This window comes from Neopsephotus bourkii, unplaced genomic scaffold, assembly GCF_033783945.1.
Source record: "Neopsephotus bourkii isolate Nb327-2 ecotype Australia unplaced genomic scaffold, CSIRO-AGI_Nbou_v1 NB_1780, whole genome shotgun sequence".
NCBI classification, from domain to species: Eukaryota; Metazoa; Chordata; class Aves; order Psittaciformes; family Psittacidae; genus Neopsephotus; species Neopsephotus bourkii.
Genome location: NW_026902254.1, coordinates 846661 through 870936, shown reverse-complemented (window position 1 = coordinate 870936; position 24276 = coordinate 846661). Strand labels below are relative to the sequence as shown.

The 24276-nt window shown below is 42.6% G+C and overlaps 1 protein-coding gene across 2 annotated transcripts in view; it reads right to left on the bottom strand.

Moving 5' to 3' along the window:
• The window catches only part of CRMP1 (collapsin response mediator protein 1), a 53500-nt gene that overhangs the window by 14097 nt on the left and 15127 nt on the right, over positions 1-24276 (bottom strand). For both annotated transcript variants that reach the window (XM_061379875.1, XM_061379877.1), the window contains exons 2-9: positions 22602-22690; positions 17359-17543; positions 15645-15809; positions 9439-9500; positions 7715-7795; positions 4459-4527; positions 2320-2440; positions 1071-1227 (exon numbers count right to left, since the gene is read on the bottom strand). In XM_061379875.1, coding sequence (XP_061235859.1) covers positions 1071-1227; positions 2320-2440; positions 4459-4527; positions 7715-7795; positions 9439-9500; positions 15645-15809; positions 17359-17543; positions 22602-22690 — 929 coding nt within the window. The remainder of the gene's footprint in view (positions 1-1070; positions 1228-2319; positions 2441-4458; positions 4528-7714; positions 7796-9438; positions 9501-15644; positions 15810-17358; positions 17544-22601; positions 22691-24276) is intronic.

Here is a 24276-nt window from a genome sequence, read left to right as displayed (position 1 = left end):
CACATAGTCTGAGAGAGTACGGAGCCAAACATTTTGATACACATTCACATGTGCTGGCTAAGCGCCTTACCCTCACACAATGAGCTTCACTCCTGACAGTGCTGATAGCGACAGATCAGACCAGAAAAGTAATTTTTCTTCCTTGTCTTTATTTTAAGGAACAGAAAGTTCAATTACGGAAAATCTCCCATCAGACTGTCACAACAGAACAAATTCCTACATATTCTCACCAGAATCACACATTAACTCAGAGCTCAGCTGTGCTTTCATTAGCAGTGTTACCCATGCAGGATCACTGGGGCAGGTGAGTTAAAACCTGGGTTTGGTGGCTCCTGACCCACCATGTGCAAGGAGAGATGCATGCATACTGCACCAGTGGCACTGACTGATGGTAGCTTCCCGTCACACAGATGTGCCCATCTGCCTAAAGGGCAGCTCTGCCCAAGCAGGGTCCTTATGTTACCCGCTACCCTGGCACTGCCAGCCATACAGCCTGCCAGTCACTCATGTGCAAAACTAACCTCGGGAGGAAATGTATTCTGAAGACCGACAGGTTACTTAGATTCTACTGCTCTGTAGTGGAAACCCTAGAAGGGGGAGGCATCAGGTGAGATGGGTGCCATCATATGGCATTAAATAAGATTTCAAACAGTAAGTTTAGTTCCTTACTCCAACACTAGCAATCTGTCCTGGAGGGACTTTAGCTGTGAATTTCCATATCATTTCAAAGCAGATGTCTTTTTCTTAAGCTAAAGGAGACCCACAGTTGGCTACAGGCGGGAAATACTTCCAGGGATGGGTTTATGGTCTGGATTGCTGACAAGGCATTGCTGATACCTTCTTTTCAATAGGAGGACGACACTTCTCCCTCTGCTGTGCACATTCTTTTCATCTCATCAGTGACAACCCTAAACATGGGGCTATAACCATCCCTGGTTTTCTGTGTCCTTTCTCTGCCATTTCATGTATGAGACCATCTAAAGGAAACTGAGCTGATCCCTAGATGCTTCATCCCCTATGGCTTTTGCACTTGCTTGTCCATCAGCCTGAAAAAAAAAAAGAGATCTTACCATGCTAAGAGTGAATTTAAGTGATCTGGAGTAGTAGGATCAGGACTCAGAGGTGGCGAGGTCACGAAAGCTGCAGCCTTGGCCCAGTTTTTGCTCCAGTAATGTGTCCCATCTGTCCCCAGGCTGGCAGTGATCGGCTCTCCAAAAACAAGAGGACCTTGGGGAAAGCAGGGATATACAGGAACTGATTAGAATCCGCTCTCTCTTCACCACATTACACCGCTTGCTGCCTGCAGCCATGTATAATTTAAACATTGCTACACAGCCAGTGTAGCTCCCAGAAAATTAAGCAGCCCTGGCTTTGTCTGTATGATAAAATATTAATCAGGAGTCTCTCTGAGCTACACATGCTTTTGATCAGCATATTTACAAAGCCCCCTTTCTAATCCAGAAGGAGACAGTTCAGATCTGGTTTTAATTTGTACTGGTTTAATCACAGCCATGTTCCCTCTATTGCTCCAATTCGGAGTACATTTAGGTGGAGGATGGGCTCCAGCATACAGATGCCTTTTTACTACTTCCATATTGGGCACAGCACCAGCAGATAGCAGCATATGATCCCCAGCACCATACTCCAAGTCTCCAAGAACACAGATTTCAAGAAGATATGTTGCTCTTTGGCTTTTCCATATTGTTCACACGCTTTATAGCACCAACCAGCACAACAGAACTGACTCGCAAACGCAGCTTCCACAGCATCTGCCTCCAGGCTCACAAGTACCTTTTGGGCGCTTTGCAACCTGGATCCCTCCCTGCCCCTTGCTACCAGTGTCCGCCCTTGGTGCACATCTGATGGGTTCAGCCTCCAGCAGCAAGGCCAGGAGCGAGTACCAGGCATTTCTATCAGCAGGTTCACTGCCCAAGCCACCCCTCAGAGGGCAGCACCCTGAAATACTGCCAGAAGGCACAGAGGACGTGGCAGACCCTGTTAGGAATGAAGTATCTCCCTCCCATGAACAGAGAGACATCAGTCTAAGGGAAAAACAAAAGGGAAAAGAAGAATAAAGAAGAGTTACAGCACAATTTTAAAGGAACAGTTTGGGGGGAGAGTTTGTCAACTGGAAAAGGTAGAAGTATTTCTCTTCATCTTCCCAAGTGGTAAATATTTCAGGTCTGTGACGGTGTTACCATTCTTTGGTGACCTCTCCCTCTAGCTTGTGATCTGGGCCAAGATGCATGGGTTTTTCCACTGAGCTTCTGTTCAACAACAACAAAAAAATGAGTTTTGCAAGAAAATGAAGTCTCTCACCTTTCTTTCTGGCCGATGCAATGATATCAGCTGCACTCTTGCTCATCACCTTGGTGATGTACACTGGGCAGTTTATTCGGCTGGCAATGGTGATGGCACGGAAAACCGCTTCTGCTTCAAGCTGAGGAAAGCAAGGAGGGAAAAGCTCACCGCAAAAGCAGACTAAAGGAAAAATGGACTGGAGCACTGATCCATACTGCTCACTGTTTAACAACAACTCTTCAGAGGTCAATTCTGCTTTTTCCATAGAGAGGGATGCAGTGCTGGGACACAGGGAGCTAATCCAAACTTTAGACACTTTACATGAGGAGTAACCACAGCCAGGCTGTACTCACTAATGGGGTACAGCTGCCTGGCATAAATACAGCTCCCTGGCTCCCTGCACCCCAGGAAAGGTCACATCCAAGCAGCTGACAGGGCTGCTCCTTGCCTCCCTTGCACCTTTCTGCTTCAGACTTCCACCCTGCAGTTGGAAGGAGAATGAAGCAAGGAAACAGTGACCCAGCTTGGAGACAACCTCTAACCAATGCTTGTCGGCTCTACCCTATGCAATCTTTACATAAGAATAACATGACAGTGAATGTAAAGTATTCCCAATCAGCAACTTCAGCACTATGGACTGAATTTAGCTCATAATCCATAGAAGCCTTTGAAGCATCGCCCAGTAAGTCCCCTCCATCAGCAAGCACAAAGGCAACCTCCACCCAGGGAGCTATCCAGGACGTAAGCACACAAAGCAGTCATCTTCAGACAGAGGAGCAGTGTTTCCCAGCAGCTCTGGAGACTCCTTTCCCCAGTCATCAGATGCACTGTCAGTATTAGCATTTTAATACCTAAAACTGTGTTGTCGCTGAAAATACTGACTCCATGGTACAGTAATTTCTCCAAAGTGGTGTGCCAGAAAAGTTGAGAACGTAGCCCTTCCAGGGGCTTAATTCTTCACAGTTTTGTAACATAGTTTTTCTTAAATCCCACTGTCACTTCAGGTTCTCCTAGGACTCTTATCACAACATTAGCAGTCACAGAAGACCAGGGAAGGAGGCAGGATCTCTGTACCTCAGTGTTGGGGCTGAGACAGTCAGATGCATGGTTAGAAAGCTGCAGAATTCCTTCCTGGAAACTGCAAATGCAGACTTTCCTTAGTCCTAGTCCCTTGTTCTTATTAAAAGGAAACAACTCCATTCTTTCAGAATAATTTAAGCAGAAGTTAAACAACAAAATGAAAAAGTACATAAACAGTTCAACAGAAGAATGTCACCAATTAAGCTGATTCCTTTTGCCTTGGGGAAAGGTTATATAAAGATCTGCAAACCACCACAATTCCTTCAAGTTTAGCCTCAAATCCCCAGGATCTTTTCTCTTTAGTCTCCAGGGAAAGCAGTCACTTCCCACTACTTGCCTTCTGCCATCCCATAAACAGTCTGAACTGTGTACATTAAGGGACATCCACATGGCTCCACCTTTTCCTTCTCATTAGAGAAACCCTTTCCAGATGCCTGAGATGATCCATGCCAGAGCCTGGGTTTTATTACAAGAGAGTTGCATAAATCAAGCTGCCTTGCAGCATCTTTCCATTCTCACATATATGCATTCCTACATCCTGCACTTCTACTACTAATATATCTGCCAGCATAAGCGTATTTGTATGTGGGTGTATTTGTATGCATGGTATAGATGTACACTTGCATCTTGTAGGACGCTTTCAGCCAAAGCGTTATAATGAATGCAGTTATCCCAAAGCCTAACCCATAAGCTGCACTGCCATTTTTCACCCTGATAAGCCCCTTTTTTTTTTGTCATCACAAGTCACATCACAAGGGTCACACTAAAAAAACACATGCACACCTGTGCTTGGGGCAGCAGGAGCTACAGCTCCTGAGGGTACAAGCACATGCTCATTCCTGGACTGAAGGAACGCACTCTCTGCAACAGTGAAAGAGCATTTTGGGCAAACAAACAAGCCAAAGGGGACCTGGAATTTTCAAGGCTTTGAGTAATACTGGAAGAGGCTGTGGGAGAAGCAGGCTGTTGCCTTCCCCCAAGCACTCATCTATCATCTACACACACAGAAGCCAAGCTCCAATACTACATGCTTGACAAAATACTTCCATGAATGACAAAATGAGTGAAGCCTCTTACCTCCTCAGGCCTGCTCAGGGCATGTCCCTCAGGTCCAGTGATTCCCATCTCCAGGATACGCTTTTGTTCCTGCAACATAAGAGATAAATGCTGACAATTGCTCCAGAATGAGACCCTTGCACCAGGCATCCTCTTGACGATTAACATCCACATTGTCTCACTGCCCCTTTTTTGTCCGTGTAAATGCAGCTGCATAATCTTGGTGCTGGGGGAGCAGAACTGACAACACTGGCTCTCAATTTGTCTCGTGCCACCCTGGTGTCTGTTCTGCAAAGCCAGCACAGATTTCACAGGGAGGTTTGTCTCTGCAGTGTCATAGGCTGTATCTGTGCCCCGAGCTGCACTATCAGAAACCTCCTCTGCCCTCCAGAAAAATCTTGACACCAAGACACCACCCCAGGGAACAGACTTTAATCAATCAATACATTAAACAGTAATCAGGGGTATTTCCAGCCTGCGATTCTTTCTTGACTTGCACAAGTTCTTCTCTGGCTGCAATCCCTGAAGCACCATTACCTTCCTTAAACTTTCATTGCTGACACTTCATCAAATAAAATCTTGCCTTTGACATCCAGTTTTCTGTAACACCTTTTTCCTATAAAGTGAATCACTAAAATTGTTTTCAAGAAAGCAAAACAGTGCCCTCTGGCTGTGAGGGCATCGTGGCCACGGCAAAAAACCCATTTCAGGACCAATAAGGGATTGTCAGAAAAAAATCTCTGCTATCCAGATTCACAGCAGTAAGATATTATTTTTTTTTAATAGATAAAAAGCTTAAGGTCAAGCAGTGGTATTAGAATAATTTTCCCTTTTTGCAGAAAACTGTGGTCAACCACTTCTGATCTCAGGCTGGTCCAGGTCTGACCGCAGAGCAGAAGTGGGACCAGAGCTGTTGATGTACCTCTGATCCTGGCCTGCCCTACCCAAGAGGTCTCTAATGAGCCGAGTTCAACAAATGTAATGACTCTCTGATACAGACAAATGTCCCCTAGAGACCAGGATGAAGTTACTGAACATACTTTACTGTGTCATCTAATAAATATTTGATCCCAAGTCCCTGAGGGTGAAAAGCTCACACATTAACAACACGCTCTGGCAAAACCTGATCACATATACTTTTGCCTTTGTTGCGATCAATCAAGGCTGAAGAGGCATTAATAGGAAAGTATTAATCTGACTGTGTAATTAAGAATATTTTGATTAGAAAAACACAATGTCTCACAGGTATTCTTAAAAATAGCTGTTCTAAATCATTACTGCAAGAGCTCTGAACAGTGACAATTAAAGGCTTCAGATCATTAAAATAAAACAAAAAAAAAAGAAGTTACAACTATATTAAAGTAAAAATTGCAAGAGGGCAAAGAATGGCTATACAAAGCAGGGTAGATTTGCATCTTGAAGTCATAAAATCAGATCATAATGATAAAATTACTCACTGCAAGAGGATGATAGTGCTAATAAACTATAATATTGCTTGATAAGATCAAATTTGTATCGTCACACAGGATAGTCCTGAAAATCCTCCCTGCAGGCAGCTTTCTTTTCACTATCCAAACAATCCTTCTAAATAGAAGCATAAGGAAAGACTGATTTTATGAGGCATGGCAATGGTAAAGAAATATGCCGATGTATAATCTGTATAATTTACATTTCTTTACTACCTCCTCCTTTCCTAATAACTTTTCTTTTATGTTCATATTCCATGGCTGTATGCTAAAGCTGATCAAAGAAAAATGTAACTAAACAGATTTCTAACATAAAAGCAGTTCCATGAGTGCTCCTTGATTTTAGTGGGAAATGTATCAAAACATCACAGTTGCCTTTTGATTTATTTTGCCATTTCTACAGTAATACTGACTTACTATGTTTCCTAGAATTCATTTTCATTCTACTGGATATTTTATGTTGCATTAAAACTACAAATTATGTATTTTGGTAGTTTTAAATCATGCTAAACTTCATGGCACATCAGCTTTTTTTCCCCTCTTGAATCCAAATGAGGGTTTTTCACCTGGTTTCAGTGGGGGAAGGACACAACTGCATTGTATGTGTCTGCTGACTCATCACTAGCAACTTTTGAGCCCAGTGGCTATTTTGTCCAAGCTCCAAGGGAAAAGGGAAAGAGGGCTCTCAAAAGGGGTAAATTCTCATCAGGCAGTTAAAGGACAGAAACCCACAGAGGGACAAACAACAAAATAAGCCAGTGTTGGCAAGAGCCCTTAACACACTGCCCTACCACTCAAGCACTCACTTGAGGTTCTCCCTTAACCATGAGATAACGTGGTTTCCCAAGTCCTGATCTCAAAGACAACTTGGCTTTAGCTATTGCAATTTCCCTGTCAGCCTTGCAGCCAAGTCCTTAGGGGATCAGCAGCAGATAAAGAGCTCAGTAGATAAAACGCTCAGCGCCTCAGGGACCTCAGAGGGGCTCGATGTATGTACAAGGAATCAGAGGAGGGAGACACCTCTGCAACAGCCTTAAAACATTCATCTGCCAACGATGAATAAAGTCATAATGACACCCACCCAAACCCACCCATTCTGTTTTATAGGGGAATCCTGGCCTCTGAAAGACCACCGGGAGCTTTACTATCGACTGCTGTCCTTGGAACACCTCTTCCCAAGCACGGATCAGAGCTATGACACACTCCAGTGTGAGGACAGTACCTACGTGAGGTACCTGACATGCAAAGACTGCACTGGGCATCCGGGACATTTTAATGGAACATACTGAATTCGAGCCCAGTTTCCTGGTTCTAAGAGACATCCTCACTATAATACACATTTTTTAAATGTTTAGATGATCATGGTAGTTTCTTATTCTCAAACTTTAGAGATTTATAAGAATATTCTCAAAAATAAATAGACCTGAGAGGTTTATTACCTCTAACCTCACTGTGCTGCTTATGCTGATAGCTGCAATAAGAGACATTAGCCTAAAGCTTCTGAGCAACACTTCTTGTCCCCAGAATCCCTGAGCAAGGATTTACATTGTTCTGGCTCACTTGTCCCAGATTCAGAAGAGACCGCTGTCTGGATCACTGCTCTACCTCATGGATGCTCTGTCAAAGCATGCAAAAGTGCCTCCATCCTTCTCATTCCAGGCTGTACACCAACAGTGTAGGGAACCAGGCTCAATTAAGGCTTTTAACAGGTCATTCCTTTCCTTCTACCCATACTCTGACTGGAGAGTTTTACTTCTCCTCTCTTGTGTCTATCTCCTCACAAAGTGAAGCAAATATGGCAGTTCACTTACCTGAGCTATCAAGTCTCCATTCTCAGCATGGACGAGGATAACAGCCCCAAGACTTTTTAGAAAGGTAAAGGCTTCATAAAGCTGCAGGTAGTACAAAGAAGGAAACACTGCTGAATAAGGAAAACATATTATTTAGCACTCAGACTCACCGCAGCTTTGCACCTTCTATGCTGGTAATTATGTAGGTGAATATCAAATCATCTCCCTTTTCCACTCTCCACTTTCTACCCAGTGAGCTTCACTGCCTGGTTTTGACTTACCCATCCCCTTACACACCATCCCCTTACACACTTCTGCCTTTCTGCACCAACACAGGGTGGAAAGTTCCAAGCAGGGTTGCATCTTCCTTGGACACAGTGCCTCCCCTAACCCCCTGTATTGCAGGGCTACCTCTTCACACCCTTCAACACAGGCCTAAGTTTAGCGAGTAGTCTATTTTACATTACTTTAGCAAATGTAAAATGGAATTATTTCCATGAACTACAGACATTTTTAGTACAGCCAGAACACCTCTTTTCTGAAGCGCAGGTATTTTGCAACATCTTCTTAGAGCAGATAGTGTCAAGCTTTCACAAACATCTTTAATTTTGCAATTAAAAGTTCCAGTATTTTACCTAGAGCATCCTTTTTTTTTTTTTTTTAGTATTGCTTTCTAAGATGCAAACCCATCCAATCAGAAGGGAAACAGCTGATGCTATTGCTTTTACTGAGAATTTCTGAGCACAGATCTACTAACATTCAGTTCCCTTTCCAAAAGGTATTCAGCTAATGGGCTCCCAGTTTAAATCAGGCTTCAGTAAAGTGGGAGCACAGTTTTCAAACACAGATCTAATGCTGAAGACATGGTTTCTTCAGTGTCTACTTTTGCACGAGGCACTTCAGATACCACTGAATAGCTAGCTGAATACACAGCTTGGAACATGTGCATTTAAACAAGGAACATGCATTAGTCTAACCACACATTACACATGTATTTCTCTTGACAGTTCCAGCAGGAAGTTGTACTTAACAGGCACTGCCTCTCAGAGAATATTTATATATTATTATGTCTAAAATTGCAATTAAAACCACATGTATTAGAGGTGTAGCAACAGTTATTTAAGAGACTGAGAGCTATAGCTCTGGGAATAAGTAAGAAAGAAACATTTTCTCAACTGAACAAGCAAACATTATTATTACTAACAGATGTCATTGTCAATTTACAATGACCTGATCCTTATGAATGAGAAAGCTGAAGAGTCTGGAATCTGTAATGAGCTCTGGACAAACAAGCTCATTGTTATCTCCAGCCCTAATAAGAAAAGGCCACGTCCCCCAAAGAGCAACTCCATTTAGCTGACTGCTATAACCGAGAAACCCTTGAAACCTCAAAACTGCCCCTGCCTCGAGTGTTTAATCTTCTCTCTCTGGCCTAAAGTTCTTGAAAGGTAACAGTGCAAAATAGTGAGGGTGAAATCCTGAGCAGTGCTGAACGGTTGCAATGCTGGGAGACACCTGAAAATCTGTGCAGAAAGTGTGTCACACACTTGAAGGAACACATGAAGATGTTCCCCACTGCTCACCACTGACCCTCCAGGGAGAAATCTCCCACTGCACATTTCCCCCAGTGCCACTCAGGTCAGTGGGAACGCTCCTCTGGGATTCAACCTTAGCAAATCCTGAAGTGTTGGGAGATCACAGCAGAGAGGACAGACCACAGCAACGAAAAGCATCCAGAGCAATACCTGGCTGTCGGACATTTGGTAGAGATCTTTGTAGGCCATGTAGACTTGAAAAGAGTTCACACCTGTTCCAAGACAAAATGCAAAGGTGTTGCCATGTAAGTGGGTCCTTACATTGTATATGAACAAAAACTTCAGGCAAAATAAGTCACGGAATGTGTATGGACCAGGCTTTTCGCCAGTGATGGCCAGAAATAAAGCATGGCTCCACAGCTGCATTATGGCTGCTAGGACTAGAAGCCTGACTCCCCTCTCCTCTGGGGGAATTTGTTGGATTGCCTATGTCCAGCCCTGGGACAGTCCAGCCACCACCACAAATGAGACTGCTTGTAGCTAAATCACAGCCAAGCAGTGGTGGCTAAAGCAAGCATGTCAAGTTTGTAAAGTTTAACAAAACTTGCATAAGGTTCTGTGAATCACTGGGTTTGTTTTTAGCTTTCTTCAGCTAATCAGGAAAACATTTCAGCTTGACCTGAAACTGCACTTTTTAACAGATAAACTTCTAGTTAAGTTTCCCCAAAGTGCTGAGAAGCTCTCGGAAGTGTGTATCTGGATGCCCATACAGAATTGCTTTTTCTTGACCCTGCTGCCCAAAGCACCCAGCTTAGCTGATGGCAGACACTGGGAAGGAGTGGAAGCAAAGCCTGAAACCAGTTACAGGGGCAGCTCACCACACCTCTCCTTTCACCTTCCAAAGATGGAAGGATTTATGCTGGCAGTCATACAACACCATGAAAGATGACAGCTCCAAGTTACAGAAAGCAGTAAGAAATGCCAGTGTTGAGTGTTGTTTGCCAAGAACCAACTGTATTTAAACCCCTACAAGTTTTGCTATTTATTTCAAAGATTTGATTATTTACACAGCTTCTTATTCTACGAATGAAAATTTCAAACATCTTCTATTCATATACTCTGTACATATGAATACAGACTAGTTTATAAATTTGCCTTACTCTTTAGTATACTGACAACATCCCTAGTCTGGTACAGGGACTGATCTCAGAGTATTTTAGCTTAAAAGAAAAGTAAATTCTGAGGTGTCTAAGCTGCGTATGTTGCATTTCAAAATAGCTGTCATGAAAACTGTGCTTCCTGAGGCAAGAGGAAAAAGAAAGAGATCTGTTCATGTTATTCATGTCGTCTATAAAAAATGAACATGGCTCTCTGATGAAGATATAACTCCTCCATGAGTCTCGAATCACCAAATGCGTCCTCAGGCAGAGGGTATGGCTGTTCACACGCACACAGAGAACTTGTTTATTCACAATTACAAGGCTAAAATACCCCAGGATACCTGCAGATAAAACCTTGAAATGATCCCTGGTATTATGTCTTCCTGCAAAGTCCAGGCAGTTCAGGGGGAAAGACAAAGCAGGAGCTGAACACTCAATGCTGACTTCCATGATGAGCAAGTCCAGCCTGGATCATGGAGCCCTGTTAGCCTGTATGCCCATCCTTTCTTCCTGTTTTCTTACTTCATAGAATCATAGAATGGTTAGGGTTGGAAAGGACCTTAAGATCATCAAGTTCCAACCCCCCTGCCATGTGCAGGGACACCTCGCTCTAAACCATATCACCCAAGGCCTCATCCAACCTGGCCTTTAACACTGCCAGGGATGGAGCATTCACAACCTCCCTGGGCAACCTATTCCAGTGCCTCATCACCCTCACAGGAAAGAATTTCCTCCTTATATCCAATCTAAACTTCCCCTGTTTAAGTTTTAACCCGTTACCCCTTGTCCTATCACTACAGTCCCTAATGAAGAGTCCCTCCCCAGCATCCCTATAGGCCCCCTTCAGATACTGGAAGGCTGCTATGAGGTCTCCACGCAGCCTTCTCTTCTCCAGGCTGAACAGCCCCAACTTTCTCAGCCTGTCTTCATACGGGAGGTGCTCCAGTCCCCTGATCATCCTCGTGGCCCTCCTCTGGACTTGTTCCAACAGATCCATGTCCTTTTTATGTTGAGGACACCAGAACTGTACACAGTACTCCAAGTGAGGTCTCAGGAGAGCAGAATAAAGGGGCAGGATCACCTCCTTCAACCTGCTGGTCACTCTCCTTTTGATGCAGCCCAGGATACGGTTGCTTTCTGGGCTGCAAGCGCACACTGAAGCTGGCTCATGTTCATTTTCTCATGGACCAGCACCCCGAAGTCCTTCTCTGCAGGGCTGCTCGGAATCTCTTCTCTGCCCAGCCTGTAGCTGTGTCTGGGATTGCTCCGACCCAGGTGTAGGACCTTGCACTTGTCATGGTTAAACTTCATGAGGTTGGCATCAGCCCACCTCACAAGCATGTCAAGGTCCCTCTGGATGGCATTCCTTCCCTCCAGCATATCAACCGAACCACACAGGTTGGTGTCATCGGCAAACTTGCTGAGGGCGCACTCGATCCCACTGTCCATGTCACCGACAAAGATGTTGAACAAGACTGGTCCCAACACCGATCCCTGAGGGACACCACTTGTTACTGGTCTCCAGCTGGACACTGAGCCATTGACCACAACTCTTTGTGTGCGGCCATCCAGCCACTTCTTTATCCACTGAGTGGTCCATTCATCAAATTGATCTATTTCTCAAGTTCCCAGAAAACAGTCATGACCTTTACTAACTGCAATCCCTCAGTCTATTCCTCATTACACAGTTTTAAAGTACTCAGCATGTTCCTGCTTTAAAACCTTTGACTACATCATCCTTGTAGCCAATGCTTACAGCCTCATGCCTACAGCCGTATCTCCCGCCTGACTGTTCACAGCAGCATCCAGCACATCTGCCCAACCTGTCTTGGAAGAAAGCTCTGTTTTCTCTTCACAAACCCACTCAGTGTCTCAGATGCCAGCTGCATCTGGAAGTCAGCCTTCTGCATGGGTGACCATGCACACATGAAGCAATGAGAGATGTGTCAAGGCTGGTTCAACCCATGCTGACGTAGCCTCAGTGATGGTAAAGGACTGAATCCTCTTGTACTTATCTCTCTGTAAGAACAGAGCTGGGTTACCTATTGCTCTCCCTTATCCACTGGGATCTAGCCAAAGATTTAATTACAATCCCACAGAGGATAAGGCAGGTTTCTCTGGGTACTGTGGCTGGAAGGCATACTTGGGTCACCAAGTGATAGATATTATCCTCCTTTTTGTTTTATTGCCTTTGTATCTTCTCAGACCCTATTCTGATCTTGGTAAAATGACTGAGTTTTGCTCCCACTCATGGCAATGTTTTCCCTCAAGTCAATGAGAGCAGAAGGAACCCAGCAGGGATCCCACTGGGAGATCTTGAGCTTATCCCTTACCGACAGCTCCCACAGTGCAGAAGCAGAGTTCTCCCACCTAAATGCACATCCATGCCCTCAGCTACCACATCAGATGGTAGGAAGTGAAAGGGCATCTCACAGGCTGCCTCTACAGCTAATAGGAGAGATTGTTTGAACCATCCTGCCTTACAAAGACAGTACTGTTATGAGATACCAAGATAAAATTACACCAATTTACATATACAGTATCCAAGATGAGACTCTGCCTAATGCCTTGGTCTAGTGTCTTGATCTACTCATTGGAAATATGTGGCTTTTCAAAAGATGAGATCCATGGCCTACTGACCTTTTTCCTTAACATTTGTTACATACTACATGCTTGTCAATGTCCTGCTTGCTCAGAAGGACTCAACATGATCCTTTACAAATTTCAGACAGTGCTACAGGGTTTTTTGAACAGAGACAAATAAAGGAACGAGTGAGGCATCTGTAAGCACATTTCAGGCTGTTGTTCCTTTGCATATACTGAGAAGCACAGCTCCAAATTAGCTGCTGAAATACTACAAGCCTGAGTCTTTATGATCAACATTTGGCTCTACAAAATCTCCAGGCCCTTCCAAAGCCTGTGTCTCCTTAGATTAGTTTTGTATTGATTTAAAACTGATTAATTATTCAATTATAACTCATGACAAGGCATCTCAACAGCAGCTCTGAGAACTCCCATTATTCATGCCTAGACTGTATTAGGCACGTGCAGCACTGAAACACGATTAGCTGAGCCCTGTTACTCGGCTAACTCATCCACCAGACAATCAGCCAAGAACAAATCCAATCCAGATTCCCAGCTGATGAAAACCAGTGTCACTCCATTGACATCAAGTTTATTTGCACCAGCTGGCTCAAATGTTTCCAATTATCAGCAGATATTATCCATTAATTTGAAAGCCCTTGCCATGCTGAAATATCTCCTATTGTGCTTTCATACTCGCCTGTACTTTGTGCCTCCTAACACATGAGAGTAATTCACATTGACTGCAGCACCGTGAGAACAAAGGTGACCTCCTAATGCTATTGCCACCAAGGAGGCCATCACAGGCCCCATCACACATCCTGGTTCAGGAACCAATGGACAGAGCTCTGCTTCCCCTGAAGACTGAAAGGCAGGTCAAATTTATGTTGAAAACTCACATTTTCATAGTTGAAGAAAACTATTAACCTAAGTGTCTGTACCAGGCTTTTAATGTAAGCCCTCAGGCAAATTTGGGAGTACTGAGCCATCTGTGATCCAGGAGCTCTGGAAAACAGTATTTAACCATTGAAGCAAGGCACAGCATGCTTGTAGGACAGTACAGTCAGCTAATGCACAGCAGCATCTCCATGTTAACACTGATAACAGGGGAACAGCCCAGATTTGTCACCATCAGTGCTGACAGATGTCATCACCTTGTAAAAATCACCTACATTATAAAGACCAGCTGCAGTTTCTCTAAATTATGTGTAATCTTGCTGATTGAAGTATTTTGTTGCCTGAAATCTAATTATACAGCACGTGCACTGTTAGCATGCTGCAATACAGGAAAAACTCCCCTAGGAGACTGCACTGCCATAGTATCTCAGTGAACAACTGCTCACTCAAAAATAGGGTTTTGCTTTGTTTTTCTACTTAGTACATTTCTCTATACAGTGAAACTTTCAAATCTAAGTCATCACTAGCACAGCTTACAAAGGATGTTGCATATACATATTACTTAGACTTTCCAACAACAAGGGCCATTCCGATTTACCCATGGCAAATAAATACCATTTCAGAAAGTATTTCCTAATTAATATCTTACTTATCAATATACATTTTCAAGGAAAGTATCAAGTGAAAAATACTTGAAAAAATATGTTTCTGGAAAGAAAATGTATGTCATTAGGCTAAATTTTAAGGAATTAGATCCAAACTAGGATTTTCTGAAGGCTAGATTCAGTTGTCCACACATAGGTATCTGGAGCCAGAAGGATGCCTTCCATACATGCGATTGCCACGCTGAGCTGGCATGTATAACAAGGAGTTATGAGACACTTTCTGTGCTATTCTGAAGAGGTAGCTGGAGTCCAGCTAGGGTAACCTACAGTACTTCACATGATAGTAGACCTATTAATTTATCTGAATCAAGCCTATAAGTCCTTAAATAGATTCCTATGTAAGTGACCTGTTTTTTAATAAGTCCTGAAATAAAGTGTCTTCTAGTAACACCAGGGAAAGCCACGGGAGACCCAGCACTTGAGAAAATCAGGACATTTTTTCCATGTACCTAACTTTAGCATCACTTTTTTTCTAATAACATGAACCTATTTTAAAAATATAGGCATGTTCTATGAAAAAATCTAGCCTTGGCAAGTCAGTTACCCTAAGCCATTGCTGAGAAATGAGATTCAACCTGTGATGACAGTTTCTCAGATACATCTACCTTATACATTTGGCTTAATTTGAGGCAGTTAAATGGGTTGATTCAAATCTAGTTCAAATCTGAACCACTACCTTTAAATGTCTCATCCTCTCCATTCATGAAATAGAGGATCTAAGATTGCTGGGCTGATTACCCTAAATGCTGATCTCTTGAGTTTTACCTTAAAATAAAACCTAAGTATGCAATGTCTGAGCCTATTTCCACATGTACATTAGCAACAATAAAGTAATACATTTGTATCTGACAACATACACATCTTAATTTTCCATGCCCGTACTGGGGTAAAACCTACTTCCTCCATTGGCCTTGCTGCTGAATAGCACCAGTGCACAAAGTTTTAGGTCCATTTTACACACCAAGAAGTGAATACAAAAGTGCAAGGTAAGTGCAGAACCTTGGGCAGCATTACCAACACCTGTGCATCTCTGTTCCAGACAATGCATTCATTAAAATACTACATGATATTTCAATAAAGCAAAAAATACCACTGATTTTCACTCACTAACCTTTGTCTTGCACCAGTACTTCCAGCTCTTCTCGAATGCCATCATACCAGCTGCTGATGTCCACGTGGAGAGAGTAATCACAACAGGATTTGGTGTCAGCTGCCTCGTGCCACTTCTCAAAGGAGGTCAGTAAACTTGATCCAGGTTCTGAAAGCACGTGGTCAACTGAAAAAGAGATTCAGTGTCCATCACCTGGACAGCACGCACACTGTTAGAATTCCTCAGTGCCTGTAAGTAGCTTCTCAGCATTTGGCCAAAACAGCAGCCTTGGAGGAAGTTTGTGTGCAGACTGTAACTCTGGGACATTAGCCAGGTCCTGCTGCCTCATGTACAGCAGACTTTGCGGACAGCTTATGCTATAGCTGAGTCTGCAACCTGCTTGGTACAGCATCAGTAAACACACAGTGGGACAGCCAAACATCTCAGAGTTTAGGAAACATTTATTTTTCCCTTTACTGTTTTGTAAGCCCACAAGTTCTGGACTTACCTGTATTTATTGTCTGATGTGTCCATTTCAATGTATTGTTATTAACAATATATATTAATAACAATGTATTGTTATTTCAAAGCATTGCTATTAAGCAGTGCCATGTAGTCACTGAATTGGCCAACTATGCCCAACTAATACATCAATGCAGATGTTGAATCAGCAGAACTGGGAATACAGCCAAAAGTCTGAACAGAGATGATGCAGAGCACAAACACTCAGCCACACTATGTGGCAGACTGAGTGCTCTGCAACCATGCATCTTCACTGTCTCAAACCCTTCTGCATCTGATGATGCCACAGCACTTACTGACATAAAGACATGGCTACTTATGCATGTATACTTATCTTTGCAGAGCTTGGTCAAAAGTAAGTACAGAAACAAAGCAAGTTGGGCTTACCAGTGGCATTTGCAAACCTAAGGCTGCACAGGGAACCTCAACAGAAGAGCATACACTGAAAAAATTATTAACAAAAGTGATGAACAGCAATGAATTTTGTGCTTATTGCCAGAGATCCTTTCATCTGATACTTGTTGCAGAACATAGGTAATAGATAACACTACTCAGAAAGAAAAGACACATCCCAATTCAGTGGAGTAAAACCCCACTGGGAAGCTCCTCTGCACAAGGAAGCTAAGACAACTGATGTCACCTGAACAACCAAGGGATAAGCCAATGCTTGTAGGAAAGAGATAAATCTTGTCCTGCCATCTGGTAGACAGAAGAATGATCTTTAACAACTAGAAACACTTCACTAAGAAAGATGTTGCTCCAGAGCATCTCTGGCAAGGACTCCCTCAACTCCTGGTGCCAAATCCAAGTTCATGAGTAAGCACCTTGTTATTTTCAAAGCCCCTGAAATCTCACTAGGTGAGAACAGCAGATCTTTGTCAGATTTTCTGTGCCATATACTTACAGCACTAATTACATTGTTTTGCAAAAGTCCCAAGAGTAGGTGCATTATCCCTCAGTGCTTGTTCTGTATTTCAGAGGAAAATCCAAGAGCTAATTCCCCATGCCACTGTTTCTTTCTGAGGATATAGATTCATTTTCAGGCCAACCCTGGGTGACAATGATGAACAGATCTCCAACACAGAGCCCAGAAATTTGAAGATGCACTGCAGAAGACCTCATAAAAATGGTGTGGAGCATCCTGAACCTCTTCCCACATGTGCTACACAAGCTTTAGCCTGGAGTAGGAAGAGTTAGTATTGCTAGTACTCACTGATCATGGTGGTGCCCCCTGCTAGTGCCGCTTTTGTGCCTTGATAGAAGTCATCAACTGCAGTCATCCCATGGCAAGGCTTTTGTAGGTAAGTGTTGACATCTATTCCCCCAGGAATAACCATGCGCCCATTAGCCTCTATGGTCTTGACTCCTCCAGGAACAATCAGATTTTCTCCTATTTGCCTAGGCAGCAAGGAAACCCAGTATTATTTTACTGAAAGAAGCACAGGGGACAGAAGCTATTTGAGGCATGTAGGGGAGAGGAACCTAGGGGCCATAGAGAAAGAAATGGGACCCCAAATGAAAGGTGAAGCTCAAATGCCCGCTCTGGCTGCCCTGTATAGCAGTGGCAGAACAAAGCATCCACGAGCCTGCCTAGCTGGGCTGTCTGCTCAGGTTGCTTTGTTTTAGTGGCCAGTAAAGAAGCCATAATGCACCAGCATTAAAAAGTGATTATTTTTTAATGATTCCTATCTTTAAACAAGTACAAATATGTACAGTTAATGCCCTCTTGGGAACTCTGGGTTTGTATATTAAGTTCTTAAATGAAAACAGAAAAACATAGATCAAATATGACAGCAAGCTGCAATTGTAAATACATGGCAGAAGCACAAGCACATCAGAAAGGAGTTATAATGACTTTGCAGCCAAGCAATACAAATTTCTCCTTAAAAAGAAATCTAAATATCCTAAGATACAGAAATACATATTTAAGTGACCCAAACACCTTTAATCTACCACATCACATACTCTTCATCCGCCTCTTGAAGTTAAAACTTAGTGGAACATTCTGTGTAGCTGTGTGGAAAATGTTAATTAACTGTTGCCATCTTTTTCCCTTCAGTTCACCAAAACAGGATGGGTTTCTTTACTATTGAAAATATCAACCTGTCTCCCACGCTGATAGCAAGCAAATTCTAGATACTTCCAATCATAATACTTTTAGTTCTCATGAACACAACAATGAGTAAATTAACCTTTAACTTCTAAAGCCACATGACATTTTTATTGTCTGATTTGCATGGTGCCAAACAGGAAAAGTTATGGGTCTATGTGGAAGCTACCCCTGCACTGCTACACCAGAATATATTTGGGATTAGGCATAACTATAAAGTAGTTTAAGTTCACTTAGTTTATCTCATATTACAGACATACAGTCCTTGCCTTAATTTCCTTTTGTCTGGGATGAAATAACATTTATACACAGCTAAACAAATATCCCAGACATGTGAGCTGCTGAATCTGTTTCTCCCACATTAAAATGCAACTCCCACCTACAGAGCAAAACACACAGTGAGTGATTAACAGCCGATCACAGCAAGCTAGAACCAAAAATGAATATAACTGTTAATTAAAAGCAGTGAAAAAATCAGGGATAATTATTCACATTGGAATTTGGCCAAACCACCAGAGTTAATAAATAGCCCCAAGAGGTCAAGAATTTGTTTCACATGCTATGCAAAAATGTCACCTCCAGCATCTTGGGCTCCCCAGTGCTCTGGGTTTTGGCTGGAGGGCAGCACGGCCATTTGGTTAGCAAACCCCTGCCAGCATCCCGAGCTGGGGTCTCAGCCACTCAAATCCAAAGGGCTTACTCATGAGAGCTGATGATACCATGGCTTGAAGGTATACAACTCCATGTCTGGCATCTAAGTCATCAACACATACAGCACTGGGAGCATGTCATAGCCTGTTTACAGCTGTGAGGAGCACTAATGATACCATGACAAACAGGGAATTACTGTGCGTGCAAAAGCCAGCAGCAGCCCAGCACATCCAACTGCGCAAACAAGTTGCAAGAAGCTCCTCTGCTGTTAAAATCTGACTAATAAAGGCATACCATAAGGCACTCCAAGCCAGGAGCAGACTGAACACCTCTATAAAGTTAGGTAGCCCCACATACGGTAATGGTGTTGCACTAATCCTCATTACCTGAATCCACTCCCAAGATCTTAATCAGAACAATCTTCACTGTACAAACACTTTGTAGAGTGTCTGTGGGGCCAAAAACTGAATTGGGGAAAAAATACTTTTTATGACCAATCTCCTCTAAATACATCTAAGGTGCAATTGCACTCCAAGGACAAGCACCCCTGCTGAAGGTAACGTTAAAGAAAACCTACACAAAACCAGAAAAGCAATTCATTTTTATTTTCTTCCACAATCAGGATCTACCAGTTTCCTATTCAAGAGGACACATTCCCTAAAGAAGTTTAAAAGTCCCAAGTATGTACTTAGGTTTTCTGATGAATGACAGCTTATTATTTTCATTGTACAGGTGAGTAGTAACAGCTTATTTGGCAATGGATGAAATCATTCATGCTGAAGTAGCCTTTGTGGCTGATACTGTGCTATTACTTGTCAGGAACCTGTCTCATCTTTTGCCCTGGCATCAAGATTAAGGCTGGGAGAAGGCTGATCTTCACTGGTATTCAATGTTATTTTTATTCTGACTTACTAGAACACAGAGTAAGAGGTAATGTGACAGGATTCCTGAATTGCTCCCTTGTTAATGCAGAGTGTATGATAATAAGAATGGGGTTCAGTTACTTGTGGGTGACAAAACACAATAGCGCAGATAACTGTATTATAGACACTGTATAAATGATTGAGTTGGCTTTCTGATGCACCAGCAACTAAAAATCTCAGAGTCACGGAAAGCTGATGCTGTACGCTGTCTTCAGTTGAACAAGCTGATAAATTCTGTCATACATGAGCTGGTTAAAGCACAATGGGATCAGCAGGCTTCAACCCTTCATAAGCTTAACCTGAGAAAGCTGAAAACCCCCCACAGAACTCTGTGGAGTTATTTCTGTCGTTATCAAGCCCAGATCTCTTTTAGGCACCTGAGGCTCCCTTTAACTTGGCTCATTGCCTGCCCCACTCAAGACCAGGTCCCCAGTCACCCATCCTGCACCCAACCTTTCCTCTTGGTAGGGACAGAGCAGAGGGCAGCAAGCACCAGACCATGACCTGCCCCTTGTTATGGAGACCAGAGCTCATTTCCTCATGTGGATAACAGAGAAAGGATAGATGTAGGCAAAATATATTATTTACATGCCAATGGCAATTTAAATTACTAAATATCTAAATTGCTATTTAGATAGCAGAGAACTGTCTCTCAGCTGCAGGGCTTAAGTTTCAGCTAGGAAAAATCCACATGCACCACTGCTCCTTGTACCTAGGGAGCCAGTCTGAACACTGATTAGCATCTACCATCCTCCAAACTATAGCTAATCTTCAAATACATTCAAGGTTATATTTACATTCATCTCTGCAGGACAATCTGCAGGGACGTAAGTGTTAAAAGGCCCTGTTCATTAGTCTTCAAGAGAAATCCAGCCCTCTATTTTCCAATCAGTTTCCACTGCAGCGTAAGAAAATAACCCAGATCTTTTATGTGCTAGTAAAACCAGGACGCTATTGCCTGTTCTGGGCTGAGTAGTTTGGTATTTGCTCCATTCTATGGAAAGAATTCATATTATTGGCAAGATCTGCAGTGGTGAGTTAGGGCATCAGCTGAAACAGAGGTTTGAGGTCCTGCTCCAAAGGATCTTGAGCAACATATAACAATAATTTCATATATTCAGACACAATGGGCAGTTCCAGCCGAAGAAACTAAAAGAGACCAATCCCAGAAAATATAGCACTGTCCTACACTGCGGAATTTATCATCTGAACACAATTAGGACCCACGCCCATACCAGGCTGCCCTCACAAATAAACTGTTTTTTCAGAGCAAGACTTCTTACACAGTTTACAAAGAAAGATCTTGGGTCACCTAAATCCAGGAAAGCAGGCACTACTCAGAGTGTTGAATAGAAACGTGCCTCCTTGGGCAAAGATAAAGGCATTTTACACACTAAGATCTTGCCTATGTATTCATTATTAATCCTAGCTATACCATTTCATTTCTGGAATCAAAACCAAAAAATACACAGCACTTTCAGACTCTCTACATCTTAGGCACCTACTTAAATCAGTTCTGATGCTAGGAAGTGTTACTAGGAAATTTGCATCTGAACAAATGAAAGCACAGGAAAACTCAACCAAAATACCTATCAAAGGGAGCACAACTTGGTTTATTGCTGCCATTAAAAATGATACACGTTCAAAATATGCCTTCTGCACTTAAAACAGTATACTCCTTTTGCCACTTCTGCAGTGAAAATAACATTACAACTTGAAAGACAGTTAAGTATTAAAAACAAAACACCACATAGATAAAAGGGTTCAGAATTTTTCCTGTTCTAATAAATCATAAATAATGTAAGTAGCCACAGATATATATGAAGAATTGGACTTTTAATCTGACTTTATATTCTTAAGAAAAGGAGCTCTGAAAACAAGTCGATATTTAATTATTTACCAGATAACCATAATTATGTTTCTGCTCATTAAATTGTAGCTTCTGGAGACCAAACTTGTTAGGTTACTAGTGAAAGTGTTCAGCAATCAAGAAAATTACTTTCATCCTTATGGACATCGGAGTGCTTGTACACACTACAGTACTTCATAAACCTAGACACTCTCATCTCCACTAAGCGAAGGCAGGGCCAGTAGAGTACCCAGACATCTCTGTTAGTTTGTTTCCCAGGCTATCAGTAAAACATCACTTCACGTTTCTCACTTAGGGAATACTTTCCCAGTTCCTGTGTTTTATATCCTGATAAATCATTAGGATTTTCTTTCTAATTGTGTTAAGATTTGAGATTATATTTTCTTCTAGGCAAGAAAAGGGACATATGAGCAATGCATAACAATGTTGTAGGAACAGAATTTGCTACGCTTTAGTATTAACCAGGAGTAGGTCCCCATTAGCACTGTGTAACATGGGGCATATTTCTGTACCTTACCATCCTTTACAGCATGGCAGCATTTGCCCTAATTAGGTGTTGGGAAAAAAGCTCTAATGAGCCTTCTGTCATACATGAACTCAAAAAACACCTATTGACCTTACCATTCCTTCTCATGTTGAGAGAGCTTACTTGACTGGAAGAAACCAGGATTGAACCCGTTTGCAAAGTAAATACCTTCTTACAGTAAAGACATTTTCTATTTCTCTAATCTTAGTGAAGATAAAATGGCAGAACTTCATAATTAAACACTCCTCCATTATGGCCCCCCATCTAGAGGTAACCCAGATGCTGGCTGCAAGATTTCAGGTCAGCACCATCAAGAAATCACAACAGTCTATACTAACAGGCATGCAAAAAAGGTTCAGTATTTTAAAAAACCAACTTTATAAGTCCATCTTCAAGGTATAAGTCTGCATAGAAGGAGTGGTCATCATTGATAATTCTTCCACCTTTAATGAGTAGTCGGTCACTCTGGGAGGAAAGAAAAGAAGAAATATGGGTTTGTTGAAATAAACATAATAATGCACTGGTGATATCAAATAGGTCTATATTATACAGAAAGCCATTATAATCAGAGCATTTACCCTATATAAAGGTCTAGGTCATAGATTCAGGTGGCTACATGGGCAGTGGGGATGAAAACCTTAGTTTTGCTGAGTGTTTATTTCTGGCTTTTGGAACATGAGGCCCCATGATCATCCTAGTCTTTTTCCTCAAAGCAGAACTCGCTGCACATGGAAAGACTTGAAATCCCTCTACATCCCCTTTTTACTGACACCTTATTATATAAAGACCAAAAAGAGAATAGAAACCCTCAGAATAAACTGCCCGACACAGCTGGCCATGCTGAGCTCACCTGGGACTCTCAGTACCCCTGAAAGAGATAACTGAGCTTGAAGTGGAAAGGAACAAGGTCTGGAGAGGCTGCTGAGCCCTGCACTGCAGAAATTCCTGCCCAGGAAAGCTCTTTTAAGCAGCATCAGCTTAGCAGATTCAACTTGGCCACTCCAACTGGGGTGGCCAAGAGGCATGGCCCACAGGTTGTGTCTCCTGTATTGTGCTACAGACCAACAGCACAGAACCTAGTTTGCAGTGGGCATGAAGAATGAATTGTCTGATTGTGACTCTGCAGGTCAGGAGGACAGGAATGCAGACTCTGAAATTACCTCAAATATCATGCAAAGAGCAGAGAGAGCTGCTGCCTCTGAAGAGCCAGAAAACAACCTTTTTCCCATGAAGAACTGTTCAAATATCAAGACCTCTGGGCCACTGTTCACACAACCACATGTTTTCATTGGTCTCTACACAACTGGTTACACTGCTTCCAAAATATACATTTTATAGAAAGCAAATGTTACACCATATATTTATTCCTGAGAGACACTATTTGGAATTCTTTCATTGAAGAAGTCATACTGGAAATGCCAGCACCCTACCACCTACCTAGAGACAGGGAGATTTTGTAAGTTCACTACTGGGCTGGTTTTGGCTGGGATACAGTTTATTTTCTTCATAATAGCTAGTATGGGCTGGTTTGGATTTGTTCTGGAAACAGTGTTGATAATTCAGGGATTATTTTTGTTACTGCTGAGCAGTGCTTACATAGAGCCAAAGTCTTTACTGCTCCTCGCACCACCCTACCAGTGAGCAGGCTGAGGGTGCACAAGGAGCTGGGAGGGAACACAACGAGGACAGCTGATCCCAGCTGATTCAAGGGATGTCCCGTACCATATGGTGTCATGCTCAGCATATAAAATTAAGGGACCGGTTGGAGGGAGCTGCTGATGGGTGACTGGCTGGGTATCGGTTGTTTGATGGTGAGCAATTGTTTTCATTTGCATCACTTGCCTTTCCTGGGTTTTATTTCTCTCTTTGTTATCTGTCTATTAATTACACCATTATCATCATTATTATCACTATTGTAATATTTCAATTGTTAAACTTTATCTCAACCCACAAGTTTTCTCCCTTTTACCTTTCCAAATCTCTTCCCCCACCCCACTGGGTGAGCGAGCAAGTGGGGTAGTTGCCAAGTGGGATTAAACTGCGAGAAGTAT